This window comes from Dama dama, chromosome 8, assembly GCF_033118175.1.
Source record: "Dama dama isolate Ldn47 chromosome 8, ASM3311817v1, whole genome shotgun sequence".
NCBI classification, from domain to species: domain Eukaryota; kingdom Metazoa; phylum Chordata; class Mammalia; order Artiodactyla; family Cervidae; genus Dama; species Dama dama.
This window is the reverse complement of record NC_083688.1, coordinates 30,391,096-30,405,127: the sequence shown is the minus strand read 5'-3', so window position 1 is coordinate 30,405,127 and position 14,032 is coordinate 30,391,096. Positions and strand designations below refer to the sequence as shown.

General features: G+C 47.7%; 1 protein-coding gene across 1 annotated transcript in view; it reads right to left on the bottom strand.

Moving 5' to 3' along the window:
* Window positions 1-12,182, bottom strand: part of MARCHF4 (membrane associated ring-CH-type finger 4) — a 114,707-nt gene extending 102,525 nt beyond the window's left edge. Inside the window, exon 1 of the mRNA XM_061147921.1 lies at window positions 11,459-12,182. Within this exon, the coding sequence (XP_061003904.1) occupies window positions 11,459-11,968 (510 nt within the window). The 5' untranslated portion in view covers window positions 11,969-12,182. The remainder of the gene's footprint in view (window positions 1-11,458) is intronic.
* Window positions 12,183-14,032: the final 1,850 nt, after the last annotated feature.

The following is a 14,032-nucleotide window of genomic DNA, read 5'->3' as shown; positions in this document are numbered from 1 at the left end:
TCTGTCAGGGAAATTAGCATTCGCTGGGCAATATCTTTACACAGTCCACGTTCGCATCTCTCCCCCATGTCAGAGGCCCACAGTGGTTAGACTTTTTAACATCTTGTGGCTGTCCCAGGCGGGACTTGAAGCTCTCAGATCCCTGAGACAGGGATGGAGAAGGATGTAAGAGTCATCAATTCCTTCCTCCTCGCTGAGAGACTTCCTTCCTAATCACATGGTCCTGTGCCCACCTACCCAACTACTGCCCGCTCCTCTACTAGGGCCCACAGCCTTGTTTCTATATGTCAGGGAACCCCAGGTCTGGTAGCAGCATTTCTTCTCCTCCCATTTGCTTCCTCCTCAAACTCCTGCCTAATAACACTATTCCTGTGAAGTGGTCCCCTACTCAGAATTGTCAAAGCCAATGGTTAGAAATGCAGATTCCAGGGCACCACCCTAGGACCGTGGCCTGGGACTCTGCGTTTTCCCCATACCTGAGGCGCTTCTTGGTGGCCACAGATATTTCAGGACTACTGTAAAGTGTGTAACTCATGTCAGTGTTACCCAAACTTCAGTCACTTACACTGTTTGACATGTTCATGCTATTATTTTCTTCATACTTAACATTTTTCTCTAAATGTCTCATACTTTTACTTCAGTAAACTCATTTCTAAAGGAGACTTTTTGTCACTACCATAAGAAAAAAAAAAATGCTATCAGCAACAAAAGAAGACAAGTTGTACTACATTCATACAATAGAATATTGTGTGTGTGTGTGTGTTCAGTCAAGTCTGATTCTTTGGGACCCCCTAAACTGTAGCCCACCAGGCTGCTCTATCTATGGGATTTTCCAGGCATGAATACTGGAGTGGGGTGCCATTTCCTGCTCCAGGGGATCTTCCCAACCCAAGGATTGAACCCCGGATCTCTTCCATCTCCTGCTTCGGCCAGCAGATTCTTTACCACTGTGCCACCTGGGAAGCCCAAACGATAGAATATTATTCAGCACTAAAAAGAAATGTGTTATCAAGCCACGCAAAGATGTAACAGTAAATACATATCACTGAATGAAGGAAGCCAATCTGAAAAGGCTAATACTGCATGATTCCAGTGAAATGACATTCTGACAAAGACCAGACTCCATTGAAGGAGCTCAGGGGTGAGGGCAGAGGGATGAATGGGTGGAGCACGGGATTTTTCAGGTAGTGAAACTGTTCTAGATGATACTATGGTGGTAGATACATGTCATCATGCATTTGTCAAAAACCTCAGAATATATAGCATCAAAAGTGAACTGCAATGCAAATTGTGGACTTTGGATAATAATAATATGTCATCATTGGTTCACCAGTTATAAAAAATGCACCACTCTGATAAAGGATGTTGATGGTGGGGGAGGCAGGGTAGGAGTAAGTATACGGGAGCTCTCTCAGTTTGTCTTCAAACATTAAATTGCTTTAAAAAATAAAGTCTGTTAATACAATAGAGTTGTCACTGTTGTTGTTGTTTAGTCACTAAGTCATGTCTGATTCTTTTGTGACCCCCATGGACTGCAGCCCACCAGGCTCCTCTTTCCATGGGATTTCCCAGACAAGAATACTGGAGTGGGTTGCCATTTACTTCTCCAGGGGATCTTCCCAACCCAGGGATCAAACTCACATTTTCTGCATCAGTAGGAGGGTTCTTTACCACTGACCCACCAGAGCAGCCTCCCCCCAAAAAAGAGGAGACACACACAAATACAAGAGAAAGAAGATTAACAGATTCTAGCTTGACATTGCTGTGTGTCCAAAGGCTCTGAGTGTGGTGCCTTCTCTCTTTGTTTGCAGAGGAGATTGACAAGCGTTAAAAAGATGTGAAAGACATGTTATGAGGTTTATGAAAACCTTTTCATGTTATGAAAATCTCCAATGAGATTTTCTCCTGACATAATCATAAGACATGAGAACAAAATATCAAGAGAACAACATTCTCACTTGAGGATCCACGTTATTCACCATCATGTCTGTCTAGAGTATCCATCCTGTCCCAGCTTTCAGAAATGCTAGTCTAGGGATGGCCCTAAACGTAAAACACCTTGCTGTCACCTGAGCAGGTGTTTCCACTGCCAGTTCCTCAACATACTCCTCTTTGTACACAGCCTGTTCCTGGCATCTAGGGGTTTCAGAGTCCAGAAAAGCGTCTTTCTGCACAGTTCCTTCAAACAGAGAGTGTTATTTAACAAAGATTGGTCGGGGACATGGTGATGATTGAGATGGATAAAGACACATATATTAGAGGACTTCCCTGGTGATTCAGTGGTTAAGAATCTGTCCTCCAATGCAGGGGACATGGGTTCAATCTCTGGTCAGGGGACTGAGATCCCACATGCTATGAAGAAACTTTGTGCTGCAACTACTGAGCCTGCATGCTCTAGATAGAGCCCATGCATCGCAACTGGAGAAGGCCCTCACGATGCGATAAAGACCCAACGTAGCCAAAACAGAAAAAAAAAAAAAAAAAAACAAGAAAAAAGACAAATACACTAGGACCGAGGGATCCAAGCGGGAGAGGATGGAGGTCCTGCTGAATCAGGAAATGCAAGATAGAAAGTCAGATGAACAGAGACATTGGATCTAAATGTGTGTCCCTGATGTCAGGCATAAAAACAGCTGGGGCTTTCTGTGGTCAAAGCATAGCTTTGATCAGCATGTCTGATTTCTTAAGGTTGTTGTGAGAGCAGGTGGTAGGAAAGACAGCAGTGTGATCTGGGGTCCCCACTTTGGTCTCCGAGCTACATGGACAGAATCGGGTAAATATTGTTCCCACTTAACGAACAACTGCTGTGTGCCTAGAACTTTAATCATGCCCACTCCTTATGTGTTCAAGCTCAGCACCTTATTCCTGCTTTATTAATGATGAAATCTAGGTCCAGGGAGGTTAAATAAGTCACATAGGATCACTTAGCTGAGAAGGACCCCAATTGTGATTTAAATCCATGTTTTTCTGACTTGGAATTCTATGTTCTTCTCATCTTCGTACAATTGGATGAGAAAAGATCTGCTCTTGGTCAAGTGATCTCAAGCCAGGATAATGATCACTATGATTCCTAGAACAAGAATCATTGCTATTTGTGAGTCTAGAATCAGAAAAGGAGGTTGGATGGGGTGGAATGGTTCATCCATTTCCCCCTCATTCATCATTTTAACTTTTATACACACATACATACACATATGTGCCCATGTACACACAAGTGAATATGTACACTAGGAACCAAAGATAACACTGCTAGTCTGGAATGTGCCGGGAAGGAGGGGAAAGGATCGATACTGAATCTCTACTGTATGCAAGGATCTCCCAGGTGGTGCTAGTGGTAAAGAACCTGCCTGCCAATGCAATAGATGTAAGAGATGTGGGTTCGATCCCTGGGTCGGGAAGATCCCCTGGAGGAGGGCATGGCAACCCACCCCAGTATTCTTGCCTGGAGAATCCCATGGACAGAGGAGCCTGGTGGGCTATGGTCCACAGGGTCACAAAGAGTCGGACATGACTGAAGCAACTGACCATGCGTACACTGTATGCAAAGCCCTATGTTAGACAACAGGGTGGTTTCAGGAGGCTTCTTTTGGAGAAACTGATGTTGCTTCTCTTCAACCACATCCAGATACAATGAAGGAGACTAATCTGACCTGTCCTCCTCAGCATCTCTGAGCACAGGCACTGTTGCTGCTGCTAAATTGCTTCAACTGTGTCCGACTCTGTGCGACCCCACAGACGGCAGCCCACCTGGTTGCATGATCCCTGGGATTCTCCAGGCAAGGACACTGGAGTGGGTTGCCATTTCCGTCTCCAATGAATGAAAGTGAAAAGTGAAAGTGAAGTCACTCAGTCGTGTCCAACTCTTAGCGACCCCGTGGACTGCAGCCTACCAGGCTCCTCCGTCCATGGGATTGTCCAGGCAAGAGCACTGGAGTGGGTGCCATTGCCTTCTCCGACAGGCCCTGTAGATACCCTCATGAAAGCAATGAACCTGGTGCAAGACTGGGTCTTGTGTGTCCCCTTCGTGGATTTGGATCACAGAGCCTACGTTTGCAGATCCCCTTCTTTCCTGACAATTTGCATCTATCTAGAATTCAAACAATAACTTTTGCAATTTCACCTGTTTTGTCATGCAACAGTCAGTCCTATGTTCACCCCATTTTTACTTTTAACATGCACAGAGGGAGGTATCAAAGGTGGACTCTATGTCATATGCACAGAGTCTAAATGACTCTATCTTACACATGATACTTCTTGAGAGGGGGATGGTATACAGTTCAGCCCACACAGTATTCACTTGCCAGATCCTTTACATCCGGGCTCATTTCCAACTTGGCTTCCTTCCCAGCAAACAAGAAGCAGCTCGCTCATTCCCACACTCCTTTGAGGATCCCCTCCCCCTCAAACCAACCCCCCTCCCCCAACTCACAAGCCACAGCTGGGCTTCTCCACATACCAGCTGGAAAGAGAGCAGAGAGAGAGAGAGGGAGATATATTGATTTCCAGGATCTCTCATTTCTTCTTCCAGGCTGTTTTGAAATCCATATTTCAGCTCTATGAATTCTCTGTATGGGGGCCTCAGCTAGAAGCCACACCCAATAAATTAGCCAACCCACCGCAAGCAGATGCAGGCTGGCAAGTGAAGAAGGATTACTCCAAAGTGAACACCATGCAGAGTATCTACAGAGAGTTGAGGTGAGAATCACTCCAGCACTGTCAAGACACTGGCTAACTCCCCTCCTCTACTTCATGCTTTATTCATATGCATGCATGTGCATGTGTGTGCATGTGAATCATAGAGAGCTAAATCTGGAAAATAACCAGGGACCCAATGGTGAGGTTTAAGCCTCCTTACATCATTTCCCAATAAAGCATTAGAGCTTTGTTGAGAACCCTCACCAAAGGGTCCTTGGACCTTCCAGCTTAAATAGGATCAGGACTGTCAGATGCAGCAATTGGGAAACAACAGTGGGGAAAAAATCTCCAATGGGAAAATGAAAATAGCTCACACGTGATTTTGGGAAAAGGTGGTGACAGGTGTGCTTCCCCTTTCCTGGGATGGTTCTGCATCCTAGGTCCATGATGGTGTCTGTTGCCTGCCATTCAGGAAATGCTTGCTCTTCTATTTTATGTGCATGGTGCAAATTCAGGATTGCAGCCATCAACGCCTCATCAGCACCTTAGGGTTTCTACACACACAGGACAGAGACTGTTCTTTGTGATCTTTGCTGAAGATACATTTTTACAGGCCATGTGCTATACAGACCCCGGAACTAGATATTCTGGGACTAGATGACCCTTTGAATTAGCAAAGGATGCAGACCCCTCTCTTTCTGCTTAGATTAAAATCTCTCTGGACCCCAAGCAATCTCATAATGAATCCCAAGTCTCAAGCTCCAAGGGGATTTTGAGTGTCATTAGCTTCAGTTGCCCACTTTGAGCCTCCTTTCTAAGGCAGCCTATCCTATCTGGGCAACAGCTTTGATAGAAAGTTCTTTCTAATACCAAAACCCAAGTTGGCTTCCTGGGAGATTCTACCACTGGCCAAGGCACTGCCAGTGATCACAGAGGAAAGCTCTGCCCCTTCTCGTGTATAGCACGTGGTCAGCCGGTGAATGTATCTTTCTCTCTTAGTCCTTCCTCCCCACTTCCCATACCCGTGGGGCTGCCCACTGCATGAGCTCTAAAGGCTCATTCATTCAGCAAATACTTGCAGAGCATAAAGCCAGGAACTGGACTGATGAGCAAATCACAACCAAGTCACTGCTTCCAGGGCTCTTACAGTCCCTCCACAGTGCCTTCCTTAGACCCAGGCAAGAGGGGCCCTTGCTATAGAAAGCCCCACTCTGGTCCTTCTTCAGTTGCACGCTTTCCATAGAATGAGGAGCCTGCAGAGACCCACATCCCCTTTCTAGAACATGTCTTGATTACCTGAAACCCTGGAGTTCCTGACTATTTAGCTGTGAGCCTGCTCCCCAAACCTTCATGGTTCTCTTTCTTCAAGCTCAAAGGGAGAGAGGCAAGAGGAAGCTCTTTGGAGGTGGTATAGATAGAGCTTGGACAAGCCAGTGTGTGTGTCACATGTGTATGTCCAACGCTTGTCACTATACAGGATGGAACCAGCATTGTAAAGAGAATCTGATCAGAGTGGCCTGTTGACCAAGGGCCAAGCGTTCCCGTTTGCCTAGCACAGAATTCAGAGGACTCTAACAGTTTTGAATTCAGACCTGTTTTCCTGGTTGTTTTGAAGGTATATCCTTCCAGGACAGAAAGATATAATGGACTTTGACAGCTTGTAAGCTGGTTTTATTACTTCTAAATATTTTGGCCTGTGATATGTGAAAGGGTTTTTCCAATAGTCATATATGGATGTGAGAGCTAGACTATAAAGAAAGCTGAAGGCTGAAGAATTGATGCTTTCGAACCGTGGTGCTGGAGAAGACTCTTGAGATTCCCTTGGACTGCAAGGAAATCAAACCAGTCCATCCTAAAGGAAATCAGTCCTGAACATTCATTGGAAGGACTGATGCTGAAGCTGAAACTCCAATTCTTTTGTCACCTGATGCAAAGAACTGACTCATTTGAAAAGACCCTGATGCTGGGAAAGATTGAAGGCAGGAGGAGAAGGGGATGACAGAGGATGAGATGGTTGAATGGCATCACCGACTCGATGGACATGAGTTTGAGTAAGCTCCAGGGGTTGGTGATGGACAGGGAAGCCTGGCATGTTGCAGTCCATGGGGTTGTAGAGAGTCAGACATGACTGAGTGACTGAACTGAACTGAACTGATGATATGTGAGACTATATCCATACTCTTGCCCTGTGGTCCATAAATGTTGGATATTGGTCTATTCTTTGTGGATATAGATATTAATTAATCACACAAAGAAGTATAAAATTGAACCATGATGCTAAGAAAAATAATATACTATTTCTTCTCTCATAAAATGCTCTGTTTTATCTCCATTCCCAGTTCCCATTGAACCCAGCAATGCCCTCTTCTCCTACTTTCTGAGATGCAAAAACATTGACTAAAATATTTCACGTTACTCTGGCCCCTTCTGAACTCGGAGCTCCAGAGAAATGAACCCTAGGAAGAATAAGGGAGGCTGACCAAGACTTAATCCCTTCCAGACTTATTTCTTGCTTTTCATTAGGTCCAAAACAGGTACCCCATCACCCATCACCCCCTCTACTATGGTAGATTCCATCTTTGTACCCACTCCAGGAGCTCCACAGCTGACCCGGCCTGGGAGATGGTTTCACCTCTTTGTTAATATGTTCTTGTGTCTCACATCTCTTCTGCTTCCTGCTGTCTAAACTCAGCCTAAGTCTATTTCTTCTCACTTAGTCTGCAGCCACATCAGAGAAACCTTCTCTGACTAATTGGAGAAAAGGTAGCAAATTCATCCACTTGTCTCTCTGAATAGGCACCCCACACGCTAGCTGCTTTTAAGCATGCATCTCTTCCTTGCCCTGATATTACTGTAATTCACCTGCGACTCACTGTCTGTGTGTTCTTGATCTCTATCAGCCTCTGTGATGTCTGGGTTAGATTGTGAAACTCCCAGAGGGGGCAGGCCCACATCTGCCCTGTGTCTCCAGACCCTGCTCAGCAGAGCAGCAGGCAGAGGTAGGCACTTAATATAGACTTTTGATGATGGAAACAGAAGAGCAGCGCTCTGTCTAGAGCATTGTGAGTGAGCAAGAAGCGATCTACTACACAGATGGACCACATCACAGCAGTTCTCCTGCCAGTCTGGAAGCTGGGACACACTTTTCCTTTTAAACCAAGTGTGTGGGAAAGGGGACAATGTCTTATCTCTGAGATAACAAAAGCAACACTGTGACAGCACTGCTGGTGCTCACAATAACCTTTTGAATTTCGGGACCATCATTATCAGGCCAGTTTTACAAATGAGAAACCTAAGGCACAGAGGATCTGTGCAAATTGCTCAGGCCTCAAACTGGGGCCATCTGGCTTCAGAGGCCTCCGCTTACCCGCCATGACACACTTCCTGGACATGAACTAGGGCAGCTTCAAGCAGAAATGGAGAGCAAAGGGTTGCCAGCCGGGCTCTTGTCCCCTGCTCTCGTGGATCCTTGACTGACTGATCCCTGTCCCACCCAAATGACTGGCTGAGGGGAGGAGCTGGCCACTTAGGCAGTTGTCCAGAGTGGAGCCGAGTTGGCCTTCAAAGCATTTGTTCACACCCCACCCCTCTCTCTCCTCTTGTCTTCTCTTCTGTTTCTCAAACATACTAAGCATGTTCATTCTTGGATCTTTGAACCTGCTGTCTCCTCTACTTGGATAACTCTTCTTCTAGACCTATGGATGTGTCCCTGGGTCATTTGCATCACTTAGGTATCAGCTCAGATGGTATATTCTTAGGGCAGCTGCTCACAATCTGTTTGTGTAATGTAGATCCCAAGCCCCCTCCCTCCTTCTTGTCTAACTCATTTTCCTGTTTCGCCTTCATCACAGCACTCAACACCATCTGAAATCACTTTATCACTTTTTGTCTTCTAGTTTACTTGTCTATTTCTGCATCTTCACTGGAACATTAGCTTCAGGAGACCAGAGATCTCATCTGTGTTGTTCACTCCTAGAAACCCAGGGTCTGAAACAATATCTGGCATGCTGTAGGTGCCCAACAAACATTTGCTAAATATATGCATGTGTGAATGAATAAATAATAAATCCTTTAAAGATATATATGAATTTGGAACTTGTTGGATCCTTCAGTTGCCTGCCCCTCACCACATACATTTCAAGCCTTTGGCAGGAAGAGACCAGATTTTCAGCTTTGGCATCCTTTTAGGCCCTGGAGCAGTGGCAAGTGACCGAGGAGCTGTTCAGTTCCTTTGTCTGGTCAGAGAAAAGACCAAGACATTCAGCGACTAAGATTGCGGACTGTCTGCATTCGCTGCAAGTCCACGTGTGAACAATTGCTGGACAGCTCCCTCCCCCAACAGAAAACAAAATACTGATATCTCAGCTTTTCACTTTCTGTGTCTGACTTCTCTTTCTTCCTTCTCTAGAGAGTCTTCCCCATCTCCTCCCCTTTGTCTCCCTTCCTCACTGAAATCCTGTGAAGGAAAACAAACAAAAAGTGGGAAACTGTGTTCATATCTAACACATGCGACTCTTGTTTCTAGTATAACACAATCCCATTAAAATCTCCTGGCTCCTGCCCAAATAAAGCAAAGCCTCAAAACATAACAGTCATATGCAAAGGATGCTTGATTTGATCCAGACTTAGTATCCACACTATCTCCCATCCCTCTCACATAATAATAGAGCTCATTTCTTTATTGGTGCTAGCTTTTTTTTCCACTCCATGCTTTATTTATGATACATTGTAAAAATAACAAACAAGAAAGGAAAGCTCCTAACCTCCAACCAGACCTTATGTTGCTTAAGGATATTTCACAGTATTCCTAAGAATTTTTTTTAAAATGAAATATTGCTTTACCATGAGCAAAATATATGTCATTATATATTAATCCCTTTCAAGTCATTTTCAGGCTCATTATCTTCTGGATCCTCTCAACAGACTTATAAGGAAATGCAGGGAATAGGAAAAGGTTCTTTTAAATCACAGAAGTTGGAAAAGGGACCCTGGGGAATAAAGAAATTGAAGGAGTTCGCACAGCAGATAAATATCATCCAGAACAGGTTCTAAGCCCTGTTGTTTTCTAGAGACAAGCATATTCTTCCCAGAAGCCACACTCCCAATGCCCCTGTGACATTCAGACCTGAACCACCAGGCATATGGGAGAAGAAATAAGTCTCTCTCCTCGTTTTATTTTTTTTGTTTTTTTTTTGTTGTTTTTTTTTTGAGACGATGAGGCTTCTGATGGGGACAGATGCTGATTGTGAACAGCCCAAAGTGAAGCACGCTTTCTGCTGTCAGCGGTGCTGTTCCTTCTTGTGTCTGCGCTGGAGGCCCAGCCCTGGAAGAGGGGCACTGAGCAGGCACCTGGATCTTCTTGCTTAACAGGAGTCTTTGGTTCTAAGCTGCAGTCCAGTTGGGACTTTTTGGCAATCCTAGTCACAAAAGGGCTTCCCTGGTGGCTCAGATGGTAAAGAATCTGCCTGCAATGCAGGAAACCTGGGTTCAATCCCCAGGTAGGGAAGATCCCCTGGAGAAGGGAATGGCAACCCACTCCAGTCACAAAAAGGAGGAACCCTGCCCTCAGCCTCTCAGAGACATTTATTCACACGGAGATCAACATTCCTTCCTCTCATAATGCCTGGGCCATGGCCCCGGTCATCATCTGTCCTGAAGTGCCCTGCTCATTTCAGGCAAACACAGAATGAATGACAATGTCAGCGAAGCCTGTCTCTCAAAGACAAAGCCTTCAACAAGAACCAGAGCCACTCAGGTGCAGCAGCATGTCATCCCACTACACCATCACTTGTTGTAAGTACACAGAAGCCTGACCCCCACTTCTGGGAAACTAGTGAAGTGGCTGATTTGACCATATAACCCTGCCCAGGGTGCAACTGAATGTTCCTTCTCCAGCATCACTAACTAAGTCAGATTTTCAGGTGAACCTTTCTTATCTGGGATTCTGTGGGCCAGAATTGTGTTGCCACAATTCATGATTCCAGAAGAATGTGCACATGTTCTCTAGCACTGCAAACACTAGATTGAAAATGGAGCTAGAAGGGGTGGTGTGAGTATGTCTTTGAAAATCTGAATGAGTGGGGGTAGAGAGAACCCGTGGGCTTGGGAAGACTCTGGTCCATAAGGTATTTGGCATCTCTATCCTGATGGAGAAAGTTTGGGGACTTTCTAAGTTCATATGCTTTCAGATCTGCCAAGGCGGATGATTATGATCAGACTCCCTACTTTCTTCTCCACTTTCCTTAAACTCCCTTTCACCATTCTTACCTAATGCTTTCAATCTAGAAAAACTTGAGTCTGACAAGAAGTGTCTTTGCAAACTGTATAATCTTCAAGAACTTACAAACCCTCTCCATTTCCTCCTCAGTAACTAAAACGCACTGCCAAGGATGTCAATATAATATGGGAGGGGATCATCTCAAAGTGAAGAAACAGACATAGGCTGTAAGGACAAGATCTCCACACACTATCAGAGAGGGAAGAAGTTTGAATCTGGAACTGAAGACAGTCTGGGGAAATGTCACTAACAACAAATCAGATACAAGGATATCTTGGCAACAAGCATGAATGTACCACTAAGTTCCTTTATTTCATCCCTTCCAACTTCCGAATCTTCCCCTCCGAGAATGCTGATGGAATTTTGGGATGGAACTGAACATATGGAAGGAAAATGCAAAACAGGCTGCTCCACCAGGCACCAGATACCTCTTGGGCAAATTTAACCACATGAAACATCACTGAGGATCCCTTAAAGCTTACAGTCCTCCTGCTAGAGACAGCACAGGGCAAGTAGGCGAGTAGGAAAAGGGGAGAAGGGTCTCACCTGTTCCGGCCCCTGGAAGCAGATGCGGCAGAGTGGGGTCCTCATGCCACTTTCCAGGCTGCTGCCCAGGGAGTAGCGATCCTCAGCCTTTCCTTTACAGAAGTCATCTGACGAGGCACTGCTGAGCAGCGAGACAGGTGGCTCTGTGGCTGGGCCACCCCAGTCATCTTCCACAGAAGGTGGCAAAGGTGGTGGAGGTGGCAGGGGAGGGGTCTCCCTGCTCACCCCTTCGCGAGGGCCCCTCCAGCCTGCCCACCCGCCGGCACCCAGAGCCGGAAGGGTGTTGTTGTTGGCCGCCAAACCAGGGGGCTGGGGTTCCCCGTGCATGGGCAGGGGCGCTGGAGGGGGGCGCCGCAGGAGGAAAACCTTCAGGTCATTGAAGAGCATACGGCAGCGGCACTTGAGTAGACCTTGGTGGCGCAACATCTGGGGGGCTGGGGGGCACAGTCCACAGCGGTACTGGGCACAGCAGCAGCACCACGGCAGCAGCCCACTCAGGGGCATCAGCATGTGCCCAGGGCAAGCAGAGAGCCCGGGAGGGGCAGGTGGAGTCTTTGCGGAGGATAGGATGGTCTGGGGGGTCCACAGTGTGTCTGTGTTATGATGGAGGGAGTCTTCGTTCTTGCTGGCTCCTCTTACATCCCCTCCAAGCAGCAAATAAATGGCTCCCAGGACTGGCAACTGAGAGTCACTGGTCCTGAACTCTGTCTGGAAAGCCCAACAAAAAATTGCCTTGCCCCTCCTACCTCTACCCAAACCTTAAGCTTTCAGCATGTCTCCCTTTTTGCTTTTGACCCGGTAGCACTGGTTACAGGCAGGGGGATAGAAAAAAAAAAAAAAAGTTGAGGATGGGCTGTTAGGGCCTTGAGATCAAAATCTAACTGTTAGAAAGTTCCCCGGGAAGAGGCTTATTGGGTTTTTCTCAAATTCCCAGGCAGTGGGAAATTTCTTCATATAAAAGGGTGAGGAAGGTTATCAATAAAATTTGGAGTGGACTGAGCTGGGCTTAGAGCAAACGAGCTCAGTGAAGAATTGAGGACTGCATGTGCTAGAGAGAAAAGAGAGTTTTCCTTAGGTAGCAGGAGGTTGATTTTGAGGGGCTGGGGGAGGTGAAGAGGGGAAGAGAGGAGGTTGGGAGAAGTTTCAATTCTCCTGGGCAGAAAACTGGGGCAATTAACCTCCAGAAGCACCAGAGTTGCTTGTGAGAGAGCAGTGGGTGGGTGGGGAAGGGATCCAGGTGATACTGGGTAAGGGGCTTGTGCTTCGCCTCTGCAGCCGAAGGGCTGCACAGAAGAGGGGAAAGCCAATTCGAATAGAGGTGGGAAAATCAGGGACTGGGGACGGGAAAAGAAAGGGAAAAACAGAAAAGACCGTTTAACCCTTGCAGAGCCACCTCCTTCCTGAGCGTTAGGATCCTGGCTAGAGGAAGGGTGTGTGTGGGGGGAGTGGGAGGTAGTGGAGCAGAGATAAGGAAGGGGTAGAGAAGAGGGGCGTGCGTGTGGGAGGGGACTAGGGGGAGTAGTTACATGATCAGAGCCCCCTGCCCAGCCCTGTGGCAGTCTGTAAACCCTCGGCCCCCTTCCCTGGCTCCATCAAAGGTTCCTTGGGGCGAGGGGCAAGGGGCGGTAGAAGGGCAGGTCCGGGCGGGTGAGTGGCCTCGCCTTCTCCGGTTGCTCCTCTGGGCCGCTGTCGCCCTCCTTCTCTCTTTCCGGGTCTGCCCGCGGCCACCGATGCTGCTGTGGCGGCGGCGGCGACTGCTTGTCGGCGGCGTCCGGGTGTCTCCGGGGCGGGGGCCGCTCCGGCTCGTCCTCTGGCTGCAGCTCGCCGTCCGACGCGGCCAAGACTCCCGGCTTCATGATCCTCCGCCTCCTCCTCCTTCCCGGGGGGCCAGCTCTGAGCCCCCGCGCCCAGGCAGCGCTGCCATGCAACCAAAGGCGAGGCAGGCGTAGGGGTGGGGGCGGCTGGGGAGTGAGGAGTAAGGGTAATGAAAAATGAAATAATACTAGTGAAATAGGAATAATTCGGTTCTCCAATAATCAGGAAAGAGCGCTTCTAGAGGGGTGGGGGGAGAAGGGCGGCTGCCGGCTCTTCACAGCAGCTCTGCCCCTGCTACCCCCACCAAGGGCGGCCTTGCTCGGCTCTCTGCGAGCCCCCACCCCCACCCCTCCCTCCTCTCCGCTGCCTCTGGCTGGCTGGGCTCGCTGTTGCTACCTCTCTTCGTAGAAGCAAGGAGGTAAGGCTTGTTTGCAGTACCAGCTAAGGGTGGGGAGGGGGTAACGAAGCAGCGTGGCCGAGGTGGGAGGTAGCCAGCACTTGGCTCCGGCTGGGTCCTCGCGACTCCCCCAAAACCATGTATAAATATATTTCTTTGGAAAGGCGAGAGGAAGCAAATCAGATTCCAGGCTGCTGCCAGGTGTTGTCTCGTCTTCCGCCGTTGCTCAGCACCCGCCCGCCGCGACTGCTGCCCCCCTGGCTCAGTTCCCAAAGGGGTGGTGCTGGAAGGGAGGTAGCAGGCGGTGAGCTGGCCGTCCGAGGTCTGGAAGCAAGGTTCCTGGAGCAGAGAATCGCCTCTCA